This window comes from Phoca vitulina, unplaced genomic scaffold (genome assembly GCF_004348235.1).
Source record: "Phoca vitulina isolate PV1807 unplaced genomic scaffold, GSC_HSeal_1.0 scaffold10, whole genome shotgun sequence".
Taxonomy (NCBI): Eukaryota; Metazoa; Chordata; class Mammalia; order Carnivora; family Phocidae; genus Phoca; species Phoca vitulina.
This window is the reverse complement of record NW_022589713.1, coordinates 15,238,415-15,266,395: the sequence shown is the minus strand read 5'-3', so window position 1 is coordinate 15,266,395 and position 27,981 is coordinate 15,238,415. Positions and strand designations below refer to the sequence as shown.

General features: G+C 35.5%; 1 protein-coding gene across 3 annotated transcripts in view; it reads right to left on the bottom strand.

Moving 5' to 3' along the window:
- XRN1 (5'-3' exoribonuclease 1) overlaps positions 1-27,981 on the bottom strand; it is a 112,319-nt gene that overhangs the window by 48,067 nt on the left and 36,271 nt on the right. For all 3 annotated transcript variants that reach the window (XM_032408542.1, XM_032408545.1, XM_032408543.1), the window contains exons 16-24: positions 26,234-26,403; positions 25,153-25,273; positions 24,958-25,056; positions 18,837-18,940; positions 16,009-16,140; positions 6,948-7,110; positions 4,811-4,924; positions 2,700-2,798; positions 138-253 (exon numbers count right to left, since the gene is read on the bottom strand). In XM_032408542.1, the coding sequence (XP_032264433.1) occupies positions 138-253; positions 2,700-2,798; positions 4,811-4,924; positions 6,948-7,110; positions 16,009-16,140; positions 18,837-18,940; positions 24,958-25,056; positions 25,153-25,273; positions 26,234-26,403 (1,118 nt within the window). The remainder of the gene's footprint in view (positions 1-137; positions 254-2,699; positions 2,799-4,810; positions 4,925-6,947; positions 7,111-16,008; positions 16,141-18,836; positions 18,941-24,957; positions 25,057-25,152; positions 25,274-26,233; positions 26,404-27,981) is intronic.

Sequence of the window (27,981 nt, the reverse complement as noted above, 5' to 3'; positions counted from 1 at the left end):
ATCAGAGGAATTTATACATAATTTTTAAAGAAAATTCAATGCAATTAATAAAAGAAAATACTAAAATATTAACCAGTTTATCTTTATCATTTAATTTTTTCTGCCACTTTAAATAAATTTCTCTAACATAAACTTACTTTCTCCTAGATCCTCTTCCAATAAAAATACTTCCTGTAAACCTTGAAACAAGGTATCCACTCACTCCAAGACGACTGGCCAACACATATCCTGGGTTGTACTTTATAGAATATTTCTTTAAATATAAAAACAAAAAGGTCAATTATGGAAACACAAAGCATCAAATGTTATTTCTTTACCTTTAAAATCTGGAGATAATCAAGACATCACTAACCATTGGAATGTGGCAATATAAGGATTCTCAAAAGTAAGTGATCCATTTCCCTTTTTTTTTTTTTGAAAGGATCTGTAGGCAGAATTTTTCTGCTCCTCTCTCTCCTTAAAGGACAGAATTCCCAAGGATGGATGAAAGGGGGAGGAAATATACAATTTGTGAAACTGTCTCAAGAAATAAAGTCTACTGTAAGTCTAAATGGCAAACTCTGCAGGCAAGAACTATTTTTAAACATTAATTTTCATATTCCAAGTAAGGATTAGTAAAGTACTGGGACATAATGAGGCCTTGATGATTATTACATTGAACTAAAACATGAGTATGTCATCAAAACAGTTGCTACTGAGCAAAATTAAAAATGTTCTTCATATATGATTATAAGTAATATTCATTTTCCCTTATATTTACTATCATATGAAAGTAAGAAGTATGTATAGGCTTATAGTTAATACAGTCAAAGAAATATAACCTTAATTTGTGTACTTAAGGGAAGAAACTATGAAGATTAAAACAAATATATCATATCATATAATTTTTAACCAGGAAGCAAATTATAAATCCTGTACCAAAAAGGGTAAGCTACCATATAACCCTAACATAATGTACATAATAATGACACACACTTATTTTATATGGATTTCATATACTATATTCATATGAATGTGTATAAATATAATACATATTTATATGAATTATATGCATATTTTATATGTCTACAATAACCCCCAAATAAATTTTTTTAGCTGCATGGAATATATAAATTCATTATTAAAATATGTTAATATCCTGGTAAAGAATGCAATATAGTTTTTCCATCAAGAGCATTATTAGGTTTAGAAATAATACAGACAAATCAAATATGCTTTCCAGAATAGACAGGAAGAAATAAGGTAGTAGTTCTCTATCACAGGTAGTATCACTTATTTTTCTACTAAGCATCTGGAAATGTATAGGGGCACATCATTCAGTTACTGGCATGGGCTACTACCTCTTCGTGTCCAGGGGACAAAGATGCCAACTATGCTGTCCTATATAGGACAGTCCTATTTTACACATTGTTGTCCTATCCAAAATACCAATGGTATTCCTTTTGAGAAGTATTTGGTTATGGTATAATTAAAATTGATGAAGACCATCACAAATATTCTAGAAAATATAAAATAAAAAGCAGAGAACATTGGAGTAGAGAAAGAGGCTTGAGTAAAAGTTAAAGAAAGTATGTAAAGAGAAAGAGAGCATAGTGGAGAAGGCATGCCTAGCAACACTGTACGTTGGAGGTGGGCAGGCTCATTCAGATCTAGAAAAAGCTAGGGATGAAGGAACATAAATAAGTTGTTCTTCCTCCACTAACTCCCAGAACAGAGAGCTCCAGCATCTTAATCAAATGGGACACTCTTCTGGTTTCCTGACTGTGCTTTCTGAATTCTCCAAAAGACACCTGATGGTAAGAATTTAGGGACTTGTCTGCCTTCCATAAAGTTTCCTCAAGTATATGCTGATGTTCAATGCCTTGAGTTCATTTTACAGGATATAAAGCTTTAGAATTTACAATTAGAGAGAATAAAAGTGTAAGTATCAATAGCTGGCTGACTGTGAATTAATTTCAAATTATCTAGTCAATCAATAAGAATATACAACAGATATCAGAATCCTCCTCCTATTGTAATAGGGAAAAATAAAAGGAGGCCAGTGAACATCTTTGGAGAAAAAGGTCCTAAAAAAGGATGCTGTGAATGTAAAGGCAGTTTCCCAATTTTTTCTAGTGATTGTTCATCTTTAGCTTCCATTGCAGAAAGGCCATTACTTGTAACTAAAAATGTGGGCATTGATTATGAAAAGCTTATTTAAAAAAAATCTAAGTCTATTCCCAGAGGGTGGGCTAAAAAATGTGCCCCTTCTTAAGCTTGAACATGATAACCCATAAAAACTGTTATAGATTAATAATGGGATTTCAGTGATTTTTCTCCCCTGAACATTTTTTTTTTAGATTTTTATTTTTATTTATTTGAGAGAGAGAGAGCGCACACAAGCAGGGGTAGTGGCAGAGGGAGAGGGAGAAGCAGGCTTCCCGCTGAGCAGGGAGCCAGATGCAGGGCTCGGGGCTCGATCCCAGGACTCTGGGATCATGACCTGAGCCACCCAGGCGCCCCTCCCCTGAACATTTGCATGAAGTTTGAGCACAGATTCCCCACACTCATTTTTAAATACTAGATGCAACTGCGAGATAATTTAATCAGTATTAAATAAAAATATTTATAATATATTCAGAGGAGGTGGTAAAAATATGCTTCTAACACTTTTAAAGTTTATCAATTCTAAATTAAGCAATATGGACTATGGTACTCACATGCTGGTTCTGTATTAAAGCATCAAGATTGGGTTCACATGGAATGCTGAAAACCACACGAATCCTACCTTCTGTAATCACATCCCCTGAATCTTGAACCTTGGAGGGAAAAAGAAAATCACAGTATGTTTTAGTCTCTTTCACATTTTATTTACTTTTCTACTTATTTGAACAGTGTTTATTTCTGAAATACAGTAAGACAGTAAAGTTGGATACTGGAGATTCTCTTAGAAATTATAAATGAATGTGATTATATTATAAATTTGAGTCATTGTACATTGCTTTAATAGCTGTTAGCAAATAATTTTAAATTACCAAAAAGCTGCAAACACAAAAACAGGTCAAAGATCACTTGTAAAACATTCACCTAGATGTTAACATTTTACTCCATCTGCTTCAACATTTATACTCTGTGTATTTACATATACATAATTATTTTTTTGAACTTTTTGAGGGTATATTACATATATCATGTCCCTTACCCTTTAATATTTTGGTGTATATTTCCTAAGAAGAAGGGTATTTTATTACATAACCACAGTACAGTTACTAACTATATTAATTTACATTGATAAAATTCTTCAATCAACTGTCCATATTCCAATTTTGTCACAGTTGACCTAAAATTGTTCCTATGTTATAATGAAGAAAACCCTTTTCCCCCTCTACAACAGAAACTAGGCTAGGATCAGACATTGCATTTAGTTGTCATAGCTCTAGCCTCCTTAAATCTAGACTATATCCAAAGTGTTCGTCTTTTATAACATTGACATTTTTGAAGAATAAGGTCATTCTTCCCTCTTCATCCTGCCTTTAAAAACAAAAGTTCCTCATTTTGGATTTGTCTGATGCTTCCTTATGATTAAGTTAAACTCATATATTCCCAGCCAGAATACTGCATGGGTGATGTGTCCTTCTTAGGTATCACATATGGAGGTACATGATATTGCTCAATTTCTTCACTGTCCAGTTAGGTTTTTTTTTCCTCTTACAACTAATTAACGGTCTGTAGGAAGACACTTTCTAAGGCCATGAAAATATCCTACTCAGATAAAAAATTCCCCCTAGATTTAGTTTCCAATGATGATTGTTGCTTGACTCAATCTTTATCGTAATGCTTACAAAATGACAGTTTTCCAACTCTAGCACTCTCTCCATTTACCTTTGACAGGATACTATAAGCAAGAGCCCTTCCTTTCCCTTTTACTTATTTATTATCACTATGGAATCATTAATTCCTATCCCCCCCCAAAGGTTTATAATCCATTACTGTACTTTATTATTTTGGTACTCAAACTGTCCCAGATTTGGCCAGTTTGGTAGGAGCCCCTTTAAACAGGTTTCTGTGTTTGTGATATGGTCCCATCACTCTTTTGAGCACTTCCTTACTTTCTGGCATAACAAGTGGTTCCAGGCTTATCCTGTACCTACCCTGCCCCAGCCCTGTAATGGGCCATTTCTCTGAGAAGCTTTCAGTGGAGTATGTTATTAGAGGTCAAACCTGCAGATTATATGTGTTCACTGTTACCGAAGTATCTTGGCTTCTTATCCTTTTGAGCAAACAGAGCTAAAAAATATGTGTATGTACAGGCATATATGCATTCATACACATACAAATATACATATATATCCATACACATGTGCCTATATACATATATGTATACACATGTATTTTAAAAATCATGAGCTCACATTAATACCTTCAATTCTAATCTGTCCCCACAGATTCCTCCTTGCATTCTTCCATTTCATATTTACGTGTATCTTTTTCCATGTGAGAACTGGAGTTCCTCAAATATCAACACATTTACAAGTTCATCAACCCAATAATACAACTAAAATAATTTCATAATTGCTTCATCCATACTACCATAATGAATAAACCTGCTAAATAAGAGATTAGTATTTGAATTCTTTTTCCCCAGCCTCCTGACCCCAACCTGCTCAAGATGAAAGATATATAGTCAAATACTGTGTTCATAAGTTAGACAAATGAATCTTTTCCCCTTCAGTATTACATTTTATCTTATACCTAAGTGAAGAGAAGTTAAATAACTTTATTAACTTAAAACTAGAAAGAAATTTAATTAGTAACAATAACAGGAACTAACTTCTCCAGCGCAGCCGTAATAGGGGGTTCCCAGCATAAAGACTATACTTCTAGGAGGAAACAAGTCATCCAATGTTTTGATATTGGAGAAACGGGAGTCAAAAGCTCGGATGTCCTATACAGAATGAAATATAAAAGTAAATTATCACAGTCAAAATTTCTATGGATTGCACATCAAGTTTTTCTTCCTCTGGGGTTATTACTATGCTGTCTGCAAATGTGAAGTGTAAAGATTTTCTACGTAATAATACTAGTAGCTAAAATTAATTGACTTTATATGCCATTCTTCTTGGTACTGCATACATTTATTAGTTCATTTCATCCTCAAGACAACCCTCTATAGCACAGATCATTATTAGCCTCACTTTACACAGGGGGAAACTAAGGCATAGAAAGGCGATGAAATCTCGCCCAAGGTCATACAGCTAAAAAGTCAACTCAGGCAGTCTGTGCTCTTAATCACTACACTATACTGTTTCCCAAAATTACAGGATCAATACATACTTTAAAAAAATTTTGTCTCCTTATCACACCCAAAATTACAAACACAAAAGCAAATGCTTTTATTTATTTATTTACTAATTTATTTAAGGCAAACATTTTTTGGAGAATAAAACTCTAAAACTGCAGGCTGTTAGGCTAATGCTGGGCTTTTTCATTAGAGATTAAGTTTAAAAAATAAATAAATAAAAAAAGACAAGTTCCCTAATCATACATAGAGTGAGTGAGCATATAATAATCCTTTTAAAGACTACAGTTTTTGTGGTGGTTCAAGATGGCGGCACAGGAAGATCCTCAACTCCTCTCCTCCCATGGATACACCAAATCTTCAGCTATATATGGAACAATTAGTTCCCTCTTAAAAAGACCTGAAAACTAGTTGAACAGCAACTCCACAATAAAAGACTAAAAGGTACACATTGATATGGGTAGGAGAGGCAGAGACATACTCTTGCCAAAAACCCCACCCCTGATGTGGAGACCCACAATCAGGAGAGATCTCCTTCTTGAGGAGCAAGGGGTTTGTGTTCCACATCAGGCACTGCAACCCTTGGAAACTGCACTGGAGAGACAGGCCGCCAAAGTATCTGGCTTTGAAAACCAATGGGGCTTATGTCCAGGAGACCCAAAAGGCTGTAGGGAATGGAGATTCTACTCTTATAAAGGGCTTGTGTGCAGACTCACCAGCCCTGAGATCCAGGGTAAAAGCAGCAGTTTGAAAGTGCCTAGACCATATGCAGAAAACATTCATTTGCTAATCTTAAAGTGTTTGCCAGAGGGACAGGGGACTGTTGAGACTTTCTCTGGGCACAGAAGTGCTGGCAGGTGCCATTTTTTGTGTTCTTCCTTTATTTTGCTAGCATTGGCAGGTGTGTCCTGCTGAAGCCGGCAGGCACACCCCACCCCCATGTATATATGTGGTCTCTCTCTCTACACACACACATACACACACACACTGGGATACTACTCAGCCATAAAAAATGATGAAAATCTTGCCATTTGCAACAACAGGGATGGACATGAGGGTATTATGCTAAATGAAGTAAGACAGAGAAAGACAAATATATGACTTCAGTTAATATGGAATTTAAAAAAACAAAACAAACAAATAAAACAAAACACAACACAAGTAACAGATACAGAGAAAAGACTGGTGGCTGCCAGAGGGAAGGGGTTCGGGGAAGTGTGTGAAATGGGTGAAGGGGCTTAAGGGGTACAAACTTAGAGTTATAAAATAAATAAATCATTGGGATGTAATAATGTACAGCGTGGTGACTTTAGTCAATAATAATGCACTGCATATTTTAAAGTTGTAAAACAGTAAATCTTAAAAGTTCTCATCATAAGAAAAAATTTTATAACTTTGGTGACAGATGGTAACTAAACTTATATTGGTGATCATTTGGCAGTGTATACAAATATTGAATCATTTTGTACACTTCGAAACCAGTATGTCAATTATACATAAATTAAAAAAAGACTACAGTTTTTTCAGATTATATTAAATCATAATCTCCATTATGCATTGCTGCATTAGTCTTCTATTTATAAATAAATATTAAATATGATATAGTCTTTTCTTTATACAGTGGGAGTAGTGTACATTAAGATATAATTGAGATTTGATGGACACTTACCTTTACAATAGTTTGATAAACAAAAGGAAGAACTTGTTTTGACCATTGTTTCTCTAGACGAACTTCACCATTTTGATTTATTTGGTATTTACGACCTGTGAGTAACTGAGCATATACAACTGCAGATGTTTCATTTATTATTATTCCTTTTCTTCTTAGGTAGCTAACAGAAAGAATAAAAAATAAATGTAGATATGTATGAGTATGTATATATTTTAGGATGATAAACTACCAACTCATAATCAAATATTTAAAGAAAATTTAAATAAATATACTAGCAGTTCTGAGTACCTAACTTAAAATTTTTTTGCATTAGTTTTTTACTGTATGGATACCTCTCCTAATGCCTGTGTGATTAAATGAGAACTCGTTTAAGTGCTATAAGAAATTCTTGTGTTTCATAATCACTAGGATGGGGATAACAAAAAAAAAAAAGTGAAAATAACAAGTGTTGGAAAAGATGTGGAGAAACTGAAACACTTACACATTGCTGGTGGGAATGCAAAATGGTGCACTCACTGTGAAAAGCAGTTTAGCAGTTCTTCAAAAAGTCTAGCAATTCCACTTCTAGGTATTACACAAAGAACTAGAAAGGTACTCAAACAAATATTTATAAATGAATGTGCATAGCAGCATTACTCACAATAGCAAAAAGGTGGAAAGAACCCAAATGTCTTCCAAGAGATGACTGGATAAACAAAAGGTGGTATATCCATACAATAAAATATTTGGCCATAAAAAGAAAGAAGCACTGATACATGTTACAATGTGTATGAACCTAAAAAATATGCTAAGTGTAAGAAGTTAGACACAAAAGGCCACATATTATATAGGATTCCATTTCTGTAAAACATACAGAATAGGTGAATCCAGAAAGACAAAAAGAGGTTAACAGGGGCATTCAGTGGGCCTTTGCAATCTCAAGTAGGGGTCAGCAAACTACGGTCATGGGACAAAACTAGACTGACTCCAGTTCTTGTAAATAAAATTTTACTGAAACATAGTCATCAATTTATTTACTGTCTATGATGGCTTTTGTGTTACAACAGCATAGTTGAGTGGTTGTGACAAACACTGGAAGGTCTACAAAGCCCAAGATATTTACTATCTGGCCTCTACAGAAAAAACCTGCCGACCTCTGATCTAAAGATACAATCATTCTTCATCCAAGGAATATTTTTCTATCTCCTTTCCATTTTCTCTTTCTAGAACTTCTATTAGAGAAATATTAGAAATTGACTATACTCTTTTCATCTCTTCGTGCTTTTGTATTATGTGCTAAAGGAATCCCTCAGCTTTTATCTTTTAACTCACTGACTGAATTTTCAGTATGCCTATATTACTATTCAGACCATCTACTGAGCTCATTATATCATAATTTAAATTTTTGTATTTGTGTTTTTATATAAATATATGTATTATAAAATATATACTATATAGTATATAGATGAATGACATTATATATATATACATATATATGTATGTATATATATGTTTTTTTCATAGCAGCTGATACTTTTATGTTGTTCTCAATGGTAGCCTTGGTCTGAAATAAGCCACACCATCTTAAAAAAGAAACAGAAGTTTTCCAACAAATTTTTGAAATGTAGCATTCTGCTACCATTTTCTTTCTTTCTTTTTTTTTTTTTTTTAAAGATTTATTTATTTATTTGTCAGAGAGAGAGAGAGCACAAGAGGGGGGAGTGGCAGGCAGAGGGAGAAACAGTCTCTTTGCTGAGGAAGGAGCCTGATGCGGGACTTGATCCCAGGACCCTGGGATCATGACCTGAGCTGAAGGCAGACACTTAACTGACTGAGCCACCCAGGTGCCCTCTACTACCATTTTCTAAAAATTCAATGGGAAAACCTACTACTTTCACTCAAAAGTTATTTAGCCAGTAATCTTGCTACCAATATGACAAAGATATCTCAAGAAAGGAAAATTATCTGCTAATCTTTCTCATGAAAATAAAAGCAAAAATCCTAAACAAAATGTAACAAATCGAATCCAATTACATATAAAAAGGATAATATATCATAGTCTAATAGGATTTACTCCAGGAATTCAGGGATAGATTTATATTTGAAATTCAATTAACATCATTCACCAGATTAAAAGAAAAAAAGAAAAATCATATGGTCATTTTGACAGATGCAGAAAAAAATTGACAAAATCAGTACTGATTAATGATAAAAACTCTCAACCAACTAGGAATAGAAGGAAATTTCCTTTATCTGATAAAGAATATTGATTAAAAAAAAAACCCTCTATGGCAATCATATTTAATAATGAATTATTTAAGGCTTTTCTCTGAAATTGAGAATAACATCACAAATCAATAATGAAAATTACAAATAAAAGACAGTAGGGCACCTGGGTGGCTCAGTGGGTTAAGCGTCTGCCTTCAGCTCAGGTCATGATCCCTGGGTCCTGGGATTGAGCCCTGAGTCAGCTTCCTGCTCAGCAGGGAGTCTGCTTCTCCCTCTCCCTCTGACTCTCCCCCCTGCTTGTGCCTGTGCTCATGCTCTCGTGCTCACTTGCTCTCTCTCAAATGAATAAATTAAAAAATCTTAAAAACAAAAACGAAAACAAATACGAGATAGGTAATCAACTCGGAAAAAGGGCAACAGGCATTGCACAAAAGACCATATTCAAATGCCTGAGAAATATGAAAGGATGCTCATCAAGGAAATGCAAATTAAACCAAAAGAAATATCACTATATTACAATGGCTACAATGGAAGAGACAATAATAAGCACTGATGAGGGTAGAGATAAAAGAAATTCTTAAAAATTGCTGGAAGAATGTAAATTGATACAATCACTTTGTAAATCTTTTTGGTGGTATCTACTAAAGCTGAGCTTAAGCATTATCCTATGAAGCAATAATTCCACTCATAATTATGTACCTAACAGTAATGCATACATATGTATTCACTAAAAGCCCCAAACAAGAAACAATTGCCTATCCAAAAAAGTATGGATAAATTGTGCTATATTCATACAATGTAATGTAATCATTAGTGAAAATGAACAAACTAAACTATAAGTAACAACACAGATGAATATTAAGAACCACAGTACTGAGGAAAAGAGGTCAGGTTCCAAAAGAATACATTATGTATGAATCAATTCATACAAAGTTCAAAATAGGAAAAACTAATCTCTAGAGTTATAAGATTTATTTATTTGAGAGAGAGAGAGAGTACATGAGAGTGCACGCGTGTATGGGGGGGGGCAGGGGCAGAGGGAGACGGAGAGAAATTCTCAAGCAACCTCCCGGCTGAGCGTAGAGCCTGACCTGGGGCTAGATCCCAGGACCCTGAGATCATGACCAGAGCCAAAACCAAGAGTCGGAGGCTTAACCGACTGAGTGACCCAGGCACCCCTCTCTCTATTTACTTTTACCTTACACTTTTATTGCTTTGGAGTCAGTGTTGTAGTCAGTATTCTTTTTTTTTTTAAACATCTGTGTTTGTTTATTTATGTAAAAGATTTTATTTATTTATTTGACAGAGAGAGACACAGCAAGAGAGGGAACACAAGCAGGGGGAATGGGAGAGGGAGAAGCAGGCTCCCCGCAAAGCCAGGGAACTCGATGCGGGGCTTGATCCCAGGACCCTGGGATCATGACCTGAGCTGAAGGCAGACGCTTAACGACTGAGCCACCCAGGCGCCCCACCTGTGTTTATTTTTAAGTAAACTCTACCCCCAGTGTGGGGCTCAAACTTACGACCTTGAGATTAGAGTCGCGTGCTCTACTGACTAGCCAGGTGCCCCTAGTCTGTATTCTTTCTTTTTTAATTGAAGTATAATTGGACATACAACATTATATTAGTGTTATTTTACTATATAGGGAGACTACAAAAATGGCACCTGCCAACTTTGGCACTAGCAAGGTAGAGGAAGAATGCAAAAATGGCACCTGTCAATGCCTCAGTCCCTGGAAAGAATTCCAAGAGGCCCCTGTCCCTCCAACAGTTACCTAAGGTTAGCAAATCAATGTCCTTCCCATATGGTCTTGGCACTTTACAAACTTCAGCTTTTACCCTACCAGGGTCCTGGGATAATTGAGTCCACGTGGGAGCTCTTTAAGAGCAGAATCTCCATTTCCTACAGCTCTATGTTTCTCCTGGACACAAGTTCTATTGGTTTTCAAAGCCAGATGTTTTGGGGCTTGTCTCTCTAGTGCAGGTTCCAAGTGTTAAGGTAACTGATGTGGGGCATTAAATTTTTAAAGATACTTACTATATCTCTTCTTTTCTAAATTATAAACAAAACTATCCTTTAACTTTCTCTCATGTAAAATGAGAGTTAGTACTTAAAAAATAATTCTGTATTTTAATAATTTATTAATAATTGGTGTTTATCACCAATCCTTTAGTAACCACATTTTTTTGGTTGATTCATCTCTTGCTTGTTTGAGGTACAAGGTTTTGGAACTCCAAATTATCTTCCAAGTGCATCATCTTCTCCATAGCATCCCATAAAGTACTTCCTTGTGTCTTTCTTCTTGTCTTCTTTCTCCAATTCCTAATCCTTTTCACTCCATTATATCCACAATAGCAACCTCTTTAACTGAAGGTATCATCAGTTCTCTGTGTAGCCCTCTCAAGGAGTAGCTGTTTGTTTTCACACTGTATATGGGCTAGGAGAGGGTGTTGGTGTTCTTACAACCCACTGTGACATTCAGATCCTTCATAGTAAACTACTCTACTCTTTTCCATTCTACCCTTATGCCCACCAACTTCCAGAATGCCTTCAATGTTTACATAAATAACTTACCTAAGACCTCAGGAATTTAGTTTCACAATCTCCTTATTGCCAATAACCTTTTTTTCCATTCCACTTCAGCCATCTAATCCTATGGCTATGACTTGGATCATGACAGCACCCATAATGGTTTCACCTCCAAAATCATTAATCCCAACATCTTATTGTCTAAAAATTTCTCCATCCAACTTGCTTGTTCAACCACTTTATGATTAACTTAATTTGGGATCTCCAATCCACTGACCCTTCTACTTTCTCTGAAACTATTAACTTAACCTTCTACTTTCTTTACTTCTCTTACTATCCCATTTAGATTCCATTGTCCACTATTTAGTAACATTCCCACCAATATCCTAAACTTCTTTGCCTCTTTGTCTTTTCATTATATCCATCTAGCAAAATCCAGTGCTGGTTAAATCTCTCTGCTTTTTCTAGGCCTGTAACTGATCAACTTCAAAAAGGGCCCTCAATATTGCCTATAATTCAAACATGTTTTTCTGATCAATTGATACTCTTCCATTTTCCCCAAGGACTATTTCTTTTTAAAGTTTATTTATTTATGTAAGTAATCTCTACACCCAATATGGGGCTCGAACTCATGACCCCAAGATCAAGAGTCACACGTTCTTCTGAATGAGCCAGCTAGTTGCTCCCCCAAGTACTATTTTCAAACCTCCTCTACTTTACTCAAATTTAAGACCAACCTCCCTTTCCCTGCCTCCATTCTCAATAGCTAAATTCAACATTCACTTTACAAAGAAAACAAAAGGCATCCAATGAGAGCTTCTCATCTGCCCCATGCCAAACACACATACCAACCTATATTTGTATACCATCCTGTTTAAAATAGAGGAACTATCTTTTATATTCTTTAAGAATCTATCTTGTTCCATCCTTCAAATATATTGTTTTCTTTCTTTAGAATATTGCACCTCTCTTCTCATTTGTTTTTACGCATGATCCTATCTCTCTGAATAAACCAAACACAAAGTCCTTCTTCAGCTATGTCTTAATGGTAGTTTTCATCGGAAAGGAAATCTGTTACACAGGAATACAAAAAGGTACGAACATTGTCAAATGTACTTAGTTAGAGGGTTTCTAAAAATAAAATCACATAATTTGGTACTCATGGAAATATGTCATATGTTACGTTCACAAAAAAATGATGTACTGAACTTAGGAGAACATGTCTTGGTTAGTAAGATATATGGAGAGATAAGTGAAATAAGTAGTAGGTTCTACATTCTTGCTGTAGAAGTCTTAGAGTTAAGGAGGGTCTGCATAAGCATTACTCCTAATCATTAGAGCCATGAGATCCTCATGCTGATATAATGTGCAAAATCACAAGTAAAGTAAACCAAACCCTCAGGGGCAGAGTATGAGAGGCCTTGTGAATTTCACCTTAGAAGACAGATTATAGAAGAGCTGGGGAGGTGTAGGAGGAGGGGACAAAACGTGAGGTGATATGAGGGAGGAATATGGTGGCAAAAAAAAAAGCAGTCTAAGAAAGTGGTAACCAGAATAAATAAACCTGCTTATGAATCCACATAGCCTTGTCTACCCTACTTGGTTAACAAGAGATCCTGAACTGGCAGGCACTAAAAATCATTCTTTTGTGTGAACCAGCATATATTGCCATCAACTTCAGCAGCAGTGTGCTGCTTTGATTGTTATCTCTGCTCTTTGTGGCCATGATAGAAGATCAAGCCCATCCATATGGGAAAGAATAAGTAGAACAAGGGGTCAAGAGTTTTTGGTTTACTTCACAACTGAAGTTTCAAGTCGTTTATTCCTATTATGTCTCCATTTCTGTTACTCTCAATCATTCCTCCACCCATACTAGTCTGGCTTGCAGCCCCACTGCTCAATCAAAATAGCTCTTGCTTAATCTTCTTCATAACATTTGACATGACTTATTCCCTTATTCTTCACTCTTTTTCTTTGATTTGCATGAGGTAACTCTTTCCTGGCTGTTCTACCTCTCAGATTGCCTCGTTCTTTTTCCTTTGTTGCCTCATCTTCCTCATTAGGGTTCCTTTTTGGTTCCAACACTCCAGCCACATTGGTCATTATCATTAATGTTACACATGCTACTTTTCCACTTGCCATAGGGACTTTGTACGTACCTTTCTCTCATCCTGAAACATGCTCCCTTTTCACTCTTTGCCTAACTCCTACCCTACATTCAGATACCAGTTTAATCAACATTTTCCTCTGCTAAGTTTTCTCTAAGGCAAATGCCTCCTTAGCTAAGTCTAACTCCTCTTTTATATGGTCTCAGAGAACTACTCCTTGAAAGCAATTATCATAATTACAGTTTGATCAAAAATTCACACAAGATGGGGCACCTGGGTGGCTCAGTTAAATGTCTGACTCTTAGATTCGGCTCAGGTCCTGATCTCATGGCTCCTGAGATTGAGCCCTGCATTGGGCTCCACGCTCAGTGGGAGTTGGGTTGGATATTCTCTCCCTCTGCCCCTTCCCCCACTCACACATGCGCTCTCTCTCTTTCAAATAAATAAATCTTAAAAAAAAAAATTCATACAAGACATTAATGCCCATTTTTCATCTACCAGCCATAAGTTTCATGAGTGTAGGGACTGTGTGATTTTTTTTAAATTTTTAAAAAAATTTTATTATGTTATGTTAATCACCATACATTACATCATTAGTTTTTGATGTAGCGTTCCATGATTGTTTGCATATAACACCCAGTGCTCCATTCAGTACGCGCCCTCTTTAATACCCATCACCAGGCTAACCCATCCCCCCACACCCCTCCCCTCTAGAACCCTCAGTTTGTTTTTCAGAGTCCATAGTCTCTCATGGTTCACCTCCCCCTCCGATTCCCCCCCCCCCTTCATTTTTCCCTTCCTGCTATGTGTGAGTGTGGACTGTGTGATTTTATTCACCATGGTATCTACAGTGCCAACTACTAAACCTAGCAAGTATCAATAATTGCTGAACACATGAACAAATGTCTAAACTCTTGTAGTATTCTGAAGGAGTTTCTTTTCAATCAAAGGAGTCGAACAAAACAATCTCTATTCACTTAAACAAACAAATATATATTTATTGAGTGCTTTAGCATTAGCCAAGGAATGAGAACAGAGTAATAACAAAAATAGATGTGATCCCTACCCTTACGGAGCATACTATCTAAGGAAATGGTCATTAAAGTAATCACACAAATAAATTTATTATTGTGATTTTTATTTATGAACTATTCAGTATAGTATGAACTATGACAGGAATATCTAATTTGTACTGTCAGAAGGCAAAAATAGCTCTACCTCCCGAGAGCTATGTTTATCTCGTTTTATGCTGGATTTTTTTTTTTAAAGATTTATTTATTTATTTGAGAGAGGGAGAAAGAAAAAGTGTGTGCAAGTGTAAGCAGGGGGAGGGGCAGATGGAGAGGGAGAGAGAATCTCAAGCAGACTCCATGCTGAGTGCAGAGCCCGACATGGGCTCGATCTCACAACCCTGAGATCACAACCTGAGCTGAAACCAAGAGTTGGATGCTTAACTGACTACGCCATCCATCTTACGCTGGATGGTTCTTTATTGTCTTTTTACATTTTCCCTGTTTACTCATCTTTGAATAAGGATATTATAGCCTGGTATTGGCTCCAAAATTGTATAAGAGGCATCTCCTTAAATTCCCCATTTACCAATGGATGTCATAGTTTTAACAGGAAGGGTAATGGATATACATTTCTAACACCATTCCATGTGCTATTGCCAGTCTCTCTTATTCTGTTTTGGTTTAGAGAATCCTAGTACTTGGATGAAGAAAGGTAAGTCATGGTGGGATCATGGAGGAGGGCTAGCGTCTTAGTTATTTGGCTGGTAAAGACCTAGCATTTCTGAATTCAGGGGCATAAGGGACTTAGGTGTAGGGAAGGTAGGAGAATGAGCAGGGAAGGTAGGAGAGTGAGCAGGTGAGGAACAGAGGAAAATTTTCCTTCCTATTTTCATTACTTACATGTGGCCAAGAAATTCAATGGCAACCTATTAACTATTATTAACTGTTATTCCTAGTATTATATGATTGTACCCTTTTTTGTACATCATGAAGTATTTTAGTGACAAACTGGGCAAGGCTATAATGGCTCCTAATCAGGTGTTATTTTAAACTAGAACTCATTGTTTTCTTTGGAACATAAAATGAAGATGTAGTCAGTATTCATAGTGATTACTATGTTAAGCAGGAAATAAGCTTGAGAACAAGTACATTAGATCACATTCTAGTTCTATGACATTAAATACATTTATGACACTCACTATTCTGAAATTCCTTGTACTTCTTTTGTCCAGTTAGATTGTTCTTTGTCTCCAAGATGGACCACTTTAGATGGTGGGGCAGTTCTTCCCAAATAAAGCTTCTGTGTTCCTGGAGGTTCTTCCAAGTAAAATCTTAAAAATTAAAATAAAATTAAAATTATATTACCCACAAATTTATGGGTTAATATAGTGTTCTAGCAGTATAAGTCTTCAAAGTGGAAAGGTTTCTACATGGTGTAACAGCACAAAACCAGGTGTCCTTTTTTTTTAACTATAACATAAATTTTAGAACAAGGACTTGTAAAAATTTTCATTCAAATATAAAAATTTTATTTTCTCTTAAAAATAACTACATAATATAAATTTTTAAAGAATTAAAAAAAATACGCTCAAATTCAATAAAGTATTTTTGCTAAAAAGTTTAACTCGATTCTGATCAAGCCATTATACCTAACTTCCAGTTGACAAGAAATATATGGGATGGAGGACCAAGTTAAATGACACTAAGAGGAGACAACCAGGTAAATCCAGAATTCTACAAAATAATTGGTCTGGACTCTTCAAGAAAAGAGGCAGGGAAGTAAGCTTAGTCAGCCAGGTCCCAGGATATAAAATCGACATACAGAAATCAATTGTATTTCTAGATACTAGCTGGGGAAACTAAAATTTAAAACACAGTATCATTTATAGTTGCTCCAAAATAATTTAAACACTTAGATGGAGTGATTCCTTCTACCTTATTTTTCAAAATTGTTATTTTTGTTCTTTATCTTTCCATATAAATTTTAGAATACATTGTTCTGCATCTATAAAAATCTGGGAGAGATTTTGATAAGCGTTGCTTTAAACTTATAGATTTGGTATCTTCACTATGTTGAGTCTTTTGATCCAAACGGATCTCCATTTATCTCACCATTTATTTCAATCTTTCTTTCCTCAGTGTTTTGCTTTTTTCAGCATACAGATCCTATATGTAATTTGTTAGATTTATACCTAACATTGAGACTTATATATAGCTACAGTAACAAGACAGGGTGGTACTGGCATAAAAACAGACATACAGATAAATGGAACAAAATGGAAAACCCAGAAATAGACCCACACAAATATGCTCAACTGATTTGTGACAAAGGTGTAAAGGCAATCTAATGGAGGAAGGACAGTCTTTTCAACAAATGGTGCTGGAGCAACTGAACATTCATTCATAGGCAAATATGTGAACCTTGACCTAAACCTCATACCTAATACAAAAATTAATTCACAATGGATCATGGATTTAAATGTAAAAGGATGAGGTAAAATTATAAGACTTTTCGAAGAAAATATAGGAGAAAAGCTATGGGACCTAGGGCTAGGCAGAGTTCTTATACCAAAAGTATGATCTGTAAAAGAAAAAAACTGATAAACTGGACTTCAATAAAAAGGGAGGGGAATTGAATTCTGATGATTAAAAAAGAAAAGAATTCTCAAGATTTCTTGATACCTCAACAAAAGCAGATACCCACAGAAGAAAAAAATTCATAATGGCACTGATCTCTCATCAACAAAATTATATGACAGAACGCAACTGGAGTACGCTTGCAGAGAACTAAGGAAAAAGGATTGGGCCTCTAAAATTCTAAACCTATGTGTGAGGAAAACAAAAACGATCTCTTGGATATGTAATGGCTCAGAAAATGCAAATTTTCTCTGAAAAAAATTACTTTTAAAGGTTCTAGACACATGAAAAATAACTAACAACAATCAGACTAAATTTACATGAAATAAAGATAAAAGATAACAAAGAATAAATTGTCTACATAATCATTGACAAAATGATCGTGAACTTGAATAAAATAAGAAATTATTTCTTAAATAGAAGCTATGTATTTTTAAAAACTGATGTATTATTTAAATGAAATCTGGGGAATGAGATCTTGCCATTTGCAACAACGTGGATGGAACTGGAGGGTGTTATGCTGAGCGAAATAAGTCTATCAGAGAAAGACATATATCATATAACCTCACTGATATGAGGAATTCTTAATCTCAGGAAACAAACGGAGGGTTCGTGCAGTCGGGGTGGGGGGTGGGGGGGAGGGATGGGATGGCTGGGTGATAGACATTGGGAAGGGTATGTGCTATGGTGAGTGCTGTGAATTGTGCAAGACTGTTGAATCACAGATCTGTACCTCTGAAACAAATAATGCAACATATGTTAAGAAAAAAAAAAAGAAGATAGCAGGAGGGGAAGAATGAATGGGGGGAAATCGGAGGGGGAGACGAACCATGAGAGACTATGGACTCTGAAAAACAAACTGAGGGTTCTAGAGGGGAGGGGGGTGGGAGGATGGGTTAGCCTGGTGATGGGTATTAAAGAGGGCACGTTCTGCATGGAGCACTGGGTGTTATGCACAAACAATGAATCATGGAACACTACATCAAAAACTAATGATGTAATGTATGGTGATTAACGTAACAATAAAAAATTTAAAAAAATAAATGAAATCTGGGAGGGGCATGGTAAAGGTCAGGTTATATATGCTATTCATTCTTGTTAGAGAAATATATTTGCTAAATAATAATAACTGCTAGCAAAAAATTAGGATATAGAACTTTCACGTTATTAAAAGGAAAAGAAAGCAAAAGGGAAAAGATAAATGCATCTAAAATATTTCAGCAATGTACTATGGTTGAACATCGAGTGATGTGATTAGAAGACTTTCGTTTTCACTATAGAGTGTAAATATTTTTACAGTAATTGTATCAGTTTTAAAAAGTATCATTAAAAGCCATCAAGTAAGCAAAACAAATATGAATTTAAAAAATATACATCAACTCTTACTTACTTAGTTTCTCCATCTGATATACCAACAACTCTAGCTTCTTCAAGATGAGGCCAATTAACAAAGACAGACTTTCCAAGCACTGATGAAGCTATATTTTCTACACTCTTAAAGTAAAAGCAGAAAAGTTCACTCATGTTTCAGGTCCAAGAGAAAAGTTTACAAAGGCAAAATTAAATAATTAAAAGCTGGCTGTGTTTATAAAGGTCTTTAAAATCAGTAAAAACCTCACCTTAATAATTAAAACAGATATAAAATACCATTTGTTCACTCAAGCTATTTATTCCCTACAGTTCCTGCTCTTCTCAACTTTACTCTTCAACTAATTATTCCACCCACTTGAATTCAGTTAGTTTTCTTAATTTGTCTTCTCTAAGTTGTACCTTTATTGCTAACTACTCTATTTCTTTCTAGTACGTTTCCCAGGATTTCTGTTTAGAGTTTTAATTTTTTTTCCTTTCCCTTATTTTTTTATTAACATATAATGTATTATTTGTTTCAGGGTACTGGTCTGTGATTCATCAGTTTTATACAATTCAGAGTGCTCACCATAGCACATACCCTCCCCAGTGTCCATCACCCAGCCACCCCATCCCTCCCACCCCCCACCACACCAGCAACCCTCAGTTTGTTTCCTGAGATTAAGAATTCCTCATATCAGTGAGATCACAGGATACTTGTCTCTCTCTGATTGACTTATTTCGCTTAGCATAATACCCTCTAGTTCCATCCACGTCTTTGCAAATGGCAAGATTTCATTTTTTTTTGATGGCTGCATAATATTCCATTGTATATATATACCTCATCTTCTTTATCCATTCATCTGTTGATGGACATCTAGGCTCCTTCCATAGTTTGGCTATTGTGGACATTGCTGCTATAAACATTGGGGTGTACATGCCCCTTCGGATCACTACATTTGTATCTTTGGGGTAAATACCCAGTAGTGCAATTGCTAGGTCCTAGAGTAGCTCTATTTTCAACTTTTTGAGGAACTTCCATACTGTTTTCCAGAGTGGCTGCACCAACTTGCCTTCCCACCAACAGTGTAGGAGGGTTCCCCTTTCTCCGCATCCTCGCCAATATCTTGTCATTTCCTGACTTGTTAATTTTAGCCATTCTGACTGGTGTGACCTGGTATCTCATTGAGGTTTTGATTTGGATTTCCCTGATGCCGAGCGACATTGAGCACTTTTTCATGTGTCTGTTGGCCATTTGGATGTCTTCTTGGCAGAAATGTCTATTCATGTCTTTTGCCCATTTCTTGATTGGATTATTTGTTCTTTGATTGAGTTTGATAAGTTTTTTATAGATTTTGGATATTAGCTCTTTATCTGATATGTCATTTGCAAATATCTTCTCCCATTCTGTCGGTTGTCTTTTGGTTTTGTTGACTGTTTCCTTTCCTGTGCAAAAGCTTTTTATCTTGATGAAGTCCCAATAGTTCATTTTTGCCCTTGCTTCCCTTGCCTTTGGCGATGTTTCTAGGAAGAAGTTGCTGCGGCTGAGGTCGAAGAGGTTGCTGCCTGTGATCTCCTCTAGGATTTTGATGGACTCCTGTCTCACATTTAGGTCTTTCACCCATTTTGGGTCTATTTTTGCGTGTGGTGTAAGGAAATGGTCCAGTTTCATTCTTCTGCATGTGGCTGTCCAATTTTCCCAACACCATTTCTTGAAGAGACTGTCTTTTTTCCATCGGATATTCTTTCCTGCGTTGTGGAAGATTAGTTGACCATAGAGTTGAGGGTCCATTTCCGGGTTCTCTATTCTGTTCCATTGATCTATGTGTCTGTTTTTGTGCCAGTACCATACTGTCTTGATGATGACAGCTTTGTAATAGAGCTGGAAGTCTGGAATTGTGATGCTGACAGCTTTTCTTTTTCAACATTCCTCTGGCTTCGGGGTCTTTTCTGATCCCATACGAATTTTAGGATTATTTGTTCCATTTCTTTGAAAAAAGTTGATGGTATTTTGATAGGGATTTATTAAGTGTGTAGATTGCTCTAGGTAGCATAGACATTTTCACAGTATTTGTTCTTCCAATCCATGAGCATGGAACGTTTTTCCATTTCTGTCTTCCTCAATTTCCTTCATGAGTATTCTATAGTTTTTTGAGTACAGATCCTTTGCCTCTTTGGTTAGATTTATTCCTAGGTATCTTATGGTTTTGGGTGCAATTGTAAATGGGATCGACTCCTTAATTTCTCTTTCTTCTGTCTTGTTGTTGGTGTACAGAAATGCAACTGATTTCTGTGCATTGATTTTATATCCTGCCACTTTACTGAATTCCTGTATGAGTTCTAGCAGTTTTGGGGTGGAGTCTTTTGGATTTTCCACATAATGTATCATATCTGCAAAGAGTGAGAGTTTGACTTCTTCTTTGCCTATTCGGATGCCTTTTATTTCTTTTTGTTGTCTGATTGCTGAGGCTAGGGCTTCTAGTACTATGTTGAATAGCAGTGGTGATAGTGGACATCCCTGCCGCGTTCCTGACCTTAGGGGAAAAGCTCTCAGTTTTTCCCCATTGAGTATGATATTCACTGTGGGTTTTTCATAGATGGCTTTTATGATATTGAGGTATGTACCCCCTATCCCTACACTCTGAAGAGTTTTAATCAAGAAAGGATGCTGTACTTTGTCAAATGCTTTTTCTGCATCTATTGAGAGGATGGTATGGTTCTTGTTCTTTCTTTTGTTAATGTATTGTATCACATTGATTGATTTGTGGATGTTGAACCAACCTTGCAGCCCGGGAATAAATCCCACTTGGTCGTGGTGAATAATCCTTTTAATATACTGTTGGATCCTATTGGCTAGTATTTTGGTGAGAATTTTTGCATCCATGTTCATCAGGGATATTGGTCTGTAGTTCTTCTTTTTGATGGGGACTTTGTCTGATTTTGGATCAAGGTAATGCTGGCCTCATAAAATGAGTTTGGAAGTTTTCCTTCCATTTCTATTTTTTTGAACAGTTTCAGAAGAATAGGTATTAATTCTTCTTTAAATGTTTGGTAGAATTCTCCTGTCCTTTCCTTTAAGAAATATTTTTCTGTTGTTTTTACCCATCTGCCTTTCTTTAACCCTTTATTTTAGTATGAATCTGTTAAAGCTGACCAAGTTTACCTTCCCCTCTGCCAATCCCTTCTTATTAGACAGGAACTATGACCAACTTAAAGTACTATTCTGCAGTATAAACATTATGACACCAGGAAGCTTGCCTCCTCCTCTTCTCAACAGCAATGGCACTTATTAGTAAAGGGTGGCCCACTGACTTTAATCCTGAATGAAATTACTTGGTGAGAAAATAGGTTTCAGTGAAATTATACTGAAGAGCACTGACCTGTAATGTATTACTGTCCATAATAATAGCCAACATTACTAGAAATAATGTTTAGCAAGAAACCTAGGTTCTTAGTTCTGCTACTAACTCAAGTTTCTTAATTTGTAAAATTAATGAGTTGGAATAGATGCTTTACAAATTCTACCCAGTTGTAAAATTCCACAATCCTATCATTCTCATGATTATTTTTCTCATGGAGACTGAGAAAGGTGACAAGAATAGCAGAAATGTCTAGAAAAGGGCTATTATTCATTGTTTCATATCACATAATCAGATAACAGAATCTAAGAAATCTGACTTCATTTCAGTTTGTAGTTGGCATAATGAAGTAAGAACCCTTAGATTTAAAATTAGGAATCATGGGCCCAAATTTGGGTTCTGTCTTTCCAGCTATTGAGTCGTAGGCAAATCATTTAAACCCCACTGAGGCACAGTTTTCTTATATGAGAATAAGAAATAACATCTACCTCACAATGTTTATTTGGTGATAAAATAATATACACAAAAGCTTTTATAAACTATAAAATGCTGTATAAATATTCTGTATGAAATAATATCTTAGGTAAAAATTCTAGTTTTAAAAGGAAACATTATTATCATTATTATTGGTTAAACAACAACAACTTTGTGGTAGCAACTGAAATTTAAATACAAATTCTCATTCAATTCTTTTCTGTTTATTATGCTTAATCATTATTAGCAAATATTTCTTTAACAATTACAGATGACTATTTTTAGACTTTTTGCAGTTACTTTTAGTTATATTTAGACATCTCTTAATGTGAACATATAAAACAAAAGAATGACTATTATAAATAAAACAAGTTTCAACATTAGAACTAGGATCCCATAATTATCTTTTTCCCTTCTATACGTCTATTTCTTCTTTCATTCTCCCACTCTTCCCTTTAGTTTTTGAAGGAAAAGTCATTTCTCAAATTAATCCTCAGATTAAGCCTAAAACGAGATCCCTTAATACCTCACATGGGGTCTTGTTATCATTAAGATTCCTTCCCTCTAGTGTCTTTAAGACCTCCTTCCTCCATTAGCTCTACCTCTCTCCTTTTGTATGGATTTAGCTTGTTAAACTGTCTCTTCTCTACCTACAGTTATGTTTCTAGACTTCTTTTCAATGATAATCTTCCTAACCAAGGGCCTAATTCCTGCTGCTTCTACTTTCCATCTACCTAGACCCGCCAACTAGTTCTTAGGAGTTAGGAATGAAATCCTCAAAGGCCAATAATGATGCCTGAAGGACAAATTCACAGACCTTGTTTTAGTTTTTATTCTTCTTGCACTGTATGTAGTATCTACTTCATGCTTCTGTGATATTACCTAACTTGGAAATCATTCTCTCTCACCTCTCTGAACACTATTGTCTTTTTCACTGGTTCCTTTTCCACTATGGGTATTTCTTCGTGCTGAGATTTGAACTCTCAGAGTCAATTTTCTTCAGGAAAATAAGCCCCAAGGCCTCAGCCATCACCCCTTGCTAATGACTCATATATCCCTACCTCCCTCCAAGCTCTAGCTCCAGGTATTAACTGCGTATAAGCAGCCTTTCTCCACTGAGGTTTTTCATCTGAACCACAGAACACAAAAAATAACTTGACTATTTTCTCAATTCTCCAAAGGATGGTACACAACTAGTCCCACTCTAAATGTACAGAATATAAATTAATCTACTACATTCAAATGGATGACTTAGGGCATTAGGGTTTAAATCTCTTGTGGAACTCTTTGTTGAGAAAGGCTGGCAGGGCAGCACCAGTTAAGCATCCTAGCATTGCCTTAAAATTCCATCATTATTTATCATTAATCCCCTCAAGCCAGAGACTTTCCCACTTTAACTTCCTTATTCCAATAAACAGCAATTATTTTCTGGTTAACCAGGCTTGGTATCTCAGTCATATTTAGTATTTTCTTTCTCTTTTCATCCTCTATGTTTGAACAAATGATGAAACTTGTCGATTTTATTAGTCTTATTCATCCAGATCTATCACTACTTCCAGTTTTTGTCCTTATCTCCTAACACTTCTATAACCACAACCTCTGAACTTGCAGGCTTTTCCATTTTCTTCCATTTCTCTTTTGTGCAATTTAGTCTATTATATTGCCACGAAATTAATCCTTATGAAAGTACGATTTCAAGATAACAGTTATGAAAAAAAAAGTCCAAACTCCTTAGCCTGGTATTCAAGGTCCTCCATAATCTGGCCTCAATCTGTTTTTTCAACCTTATCTTCTACTACTTCCCAACACAAGTCCTCTGCTTCAGTCAGGTTTATCTATTCCTTCTCCTCAAATACATCACATTTATTCTAAAAAAAGAAAGAGTATTAAGAAAAATTTCAGACATACAAAAAGGTTAAAAAGAATAAGATAATGTATCACACATTTATTTCCAGCTCAGGTTATTCCTTTCAACTAGAATACCCTTTCCCTACTTTTCTCCTCCCTGTGATAATCTTTTTCTTAGCACCCAGCTCAAGCCTAGTCTCATTTACAAGCCTGTACTTAATCTTCAGCTCACACAGCTTATCTCCTTTCCAAAATTCATGGAGTACTTTTTGCTCATTACATCACAATTACACATTTCCTTTAAAATTTGTGTAAATGTTTCTTTCCTTTTTCCTTATTTACTATGAACTTTTGGAATTACTACATGTTATATCTCTTTGGTAAATTGCAACTAGAACAGTTTTATGTATAATAAGAACAGTTTTATGTATAGTTTTATGTATAATAAACACTTAATAAATATATAACAAAGAAAATACTTACAAGTTCAACTGATTCTGCATTCACTAAGATTTCTAACATCATGTTTTCTCCACGACTGCTTTGCTGGAATACCTGAACCCCACTTTTCTTCAAAAAAAACTTTAAAAGAATTCAGAGAATTTAATTTTAATTCTTTCTCCATAATCACGTTACATTCAATAAGATGAAAAAATTCTGAACTAAATAGCCACTGACTTTGTGTTTGATGTGTTTCAGGGTAGGAAATCCACAGAAATACAGTGCCTTCTGGTCAACCCTGGTTATTTTGTTCTTGCTTATGTCTACACGCCAAGCATCTAATGATATTATTTTATACCTAGAAAATAAATCAAGGCATTTAATTCAAAATTCACACACTGCAAGCAATCACAGTTTTTCAGTATTCCCTTGAATATTTTGCAAGAGTCATCCTTGCTTTTAAGCAAGGGAATGACAATTTGTCTTTTAAGACAAAGAAAATATACAGCATGGCAACCCAGATTCTCTGTTATTATAATTGGCTAGATGCAACTACGCCTATAGGTTACTGAATGGAAGTTTTCCCCATTAACTTAAAATAAAACTATACATATATATATATTTAATTTATAAGTAAAAGAACATATAAAGCATGTTACAAATCTCCATATCTCCCATGTTCTATAACCCAGATGGAAAATCAACATTTTATAATGTCTATTCCATATTTCTCTTTGCTTTAACAAAAAGGAAAAGCATAACTGGGAGATGTTCACTTTAGGTGCCATCTGGGTAATTTGCAGCGAAAATGAGAGAAAAGAAAAAAAAAAAGGACATTTTAATGAGGAAGAGAAAGTAGAAATGGGTTTGAGGCAAGAAATTATAGGACCTCTTTTATTTCTTTTTTTCTTCTTTCTGGTTGGGTGGTTGGGAATGTAAGAGGCAAAGTCATAGCACATCAAATAATGCTAGGAGCAGACACTGACAATGGAAACAAAAATTCATACATCCTCTTGAGGTGGGGAGGATACAGATATACACTAGGGAGGAAAAATTAAAAAAACAAACAAACAAAAAACCCAACTTTAACAGAAAAGAGAGAGAGAGAAGAAGAATCTGACCAAAGCAGAGAACTACAGTTGTGAGAGGGAGATGCTATGGTCTTTGGCAAGTTGGATGTAACTCATTATCAACTGACTGTAACTATCAAAAATTATTTGTTAATTCTCCAAGTAGATACTCAAAGCTTCCCCCTCCCCTCTCTTCCCCCCCAAGGGGAGCTCCTTGCTGTTGTTGAAAAATTACCAAATAACATTACCTTGTGCAACAACGTTCTATGGCAGGGAACTTTTCTGGCCATGGTGAGGGGTAGGTGAACTCTGTGTCTCTATCATACCAGCACATCAGGCACTCACTATGTTGGTTTCTTTTCCTTTCTTCCTTTTTGAGGGAGTGGTTACATGTTTCCATGGCTTCCAACAATCGCTTCTGAATTTAAAGATTGAAGAGAAGGGTTAAAAGTATAAAATTTCTGTAAGCTCAACATCCAGAATAGATCTTTTCCTTCAGTACACAGAATCATTATTTGTGTTCTTGAAAAACAAAAATCTTAACTAATGGAATTCTTTTCCATTTTATTACACGAAAAACTGTTTCAAAGGACCCTAGAATATTGCTTGCCACTACAAATTATTCTGAACCTATTATTCCAACAATAGGCACTAAGTGTGAATAAGAACAGCAGAGACTCGTGGCGCCTGGGTAGCTCAGTCGATCAAGCGTCTGCTTTCGGCTCAAGTCATGATCTTAGGGTCCTGGGGTCGAGCCCTGCATTGGGCTACCTGCTCAGTGGAGAGTCTGCTTCTCCCTCTGCCTCTCCCCCCAGCTTGTGCTCTCTCTCTTGCTCACTCTCTCTCAAATAAATACAATCTTAAAAAAAAAAAAAAAAACAGCAGAGAATCAAATTTTAAATGTGAACTTACCATAATTATTATAGTTTATCATAACTCATAAAGCATTAATCTCTTACTTTATAAATTCTGCCATGGTACAGAAAATGTTTACCTCCCCAAATTATCTCATACATTTAATTAATTTAATTACATATATTTTAATTTAATTTAATTATATTTAATTCCAGTCAGAATCAAAATTATTAAAAAAAAATTTTTAAAGGACAAAATTGTTGGTGTTCATATGGAAGAATGTGTGAACTGCAAAAACTGGGAACCTGTCTTACTAGATCCTACCACTTTTAATAAAGCTACTGTAATAAAAACACTTTAATATTGACACAAGAAACCCACAGACCAGAGGAAGAGAATAAAGAGGTCAAAACAAATTTAAATCTATGTCAAACATAGTATTTCAAATATTTAAATAATGGTGTTGTCATAACCACCTATCCAGCTGGAAAAAGAAGCACATACACTTCCCAACTTCATACCATATACAAAAACATGTATCAGAGTAATAAGACAATGGAAGTATTAGAAAGAAAATCTAGGAGAGTATCAGTAATTTGGAGTGATAAACTCTTGTAAGAGCGGAAAAAACTTAACAGTCTTAAGGGAAAAGACATTTTTTTAATTTTTAATTTTATTTTTTAAAAGATTTTATTTATTTATTTGAGAGAGAGAAAGAGCAAGAGAGAGCATGAGCAGAGGGAGGGGCAGAGGGAGAAGCAGACTACCCGCTGAGCAAGGAGCCTGACGCAGGGCTTGCATGACCTGAGCCAAAGGCAGATGATTAATCGACTGAGCCACCCAGGCGCCCCAGGAAAAGACCTTTTTAAATAATAGAAAATGTATGTGACAGAAGATTCATCAACAAAACAAGAGACAAATGCCATGCTGGGAAAGAATACTCCTATCATACAAAGAACTGACAGAAATCAAGAAAGGAAAATGGGGAAAGGATATAAACAGGTAATTTACAGAAGGGAAAATACAAAGGGCAAACACACATATAAAAATCTACTCAAATTAGGGATCAGAGAAAAACAAATCTGAGTAACAAAATGGCACCCATCATCAGTATATTGGCCAAAATTAAATGAAGCAGTAA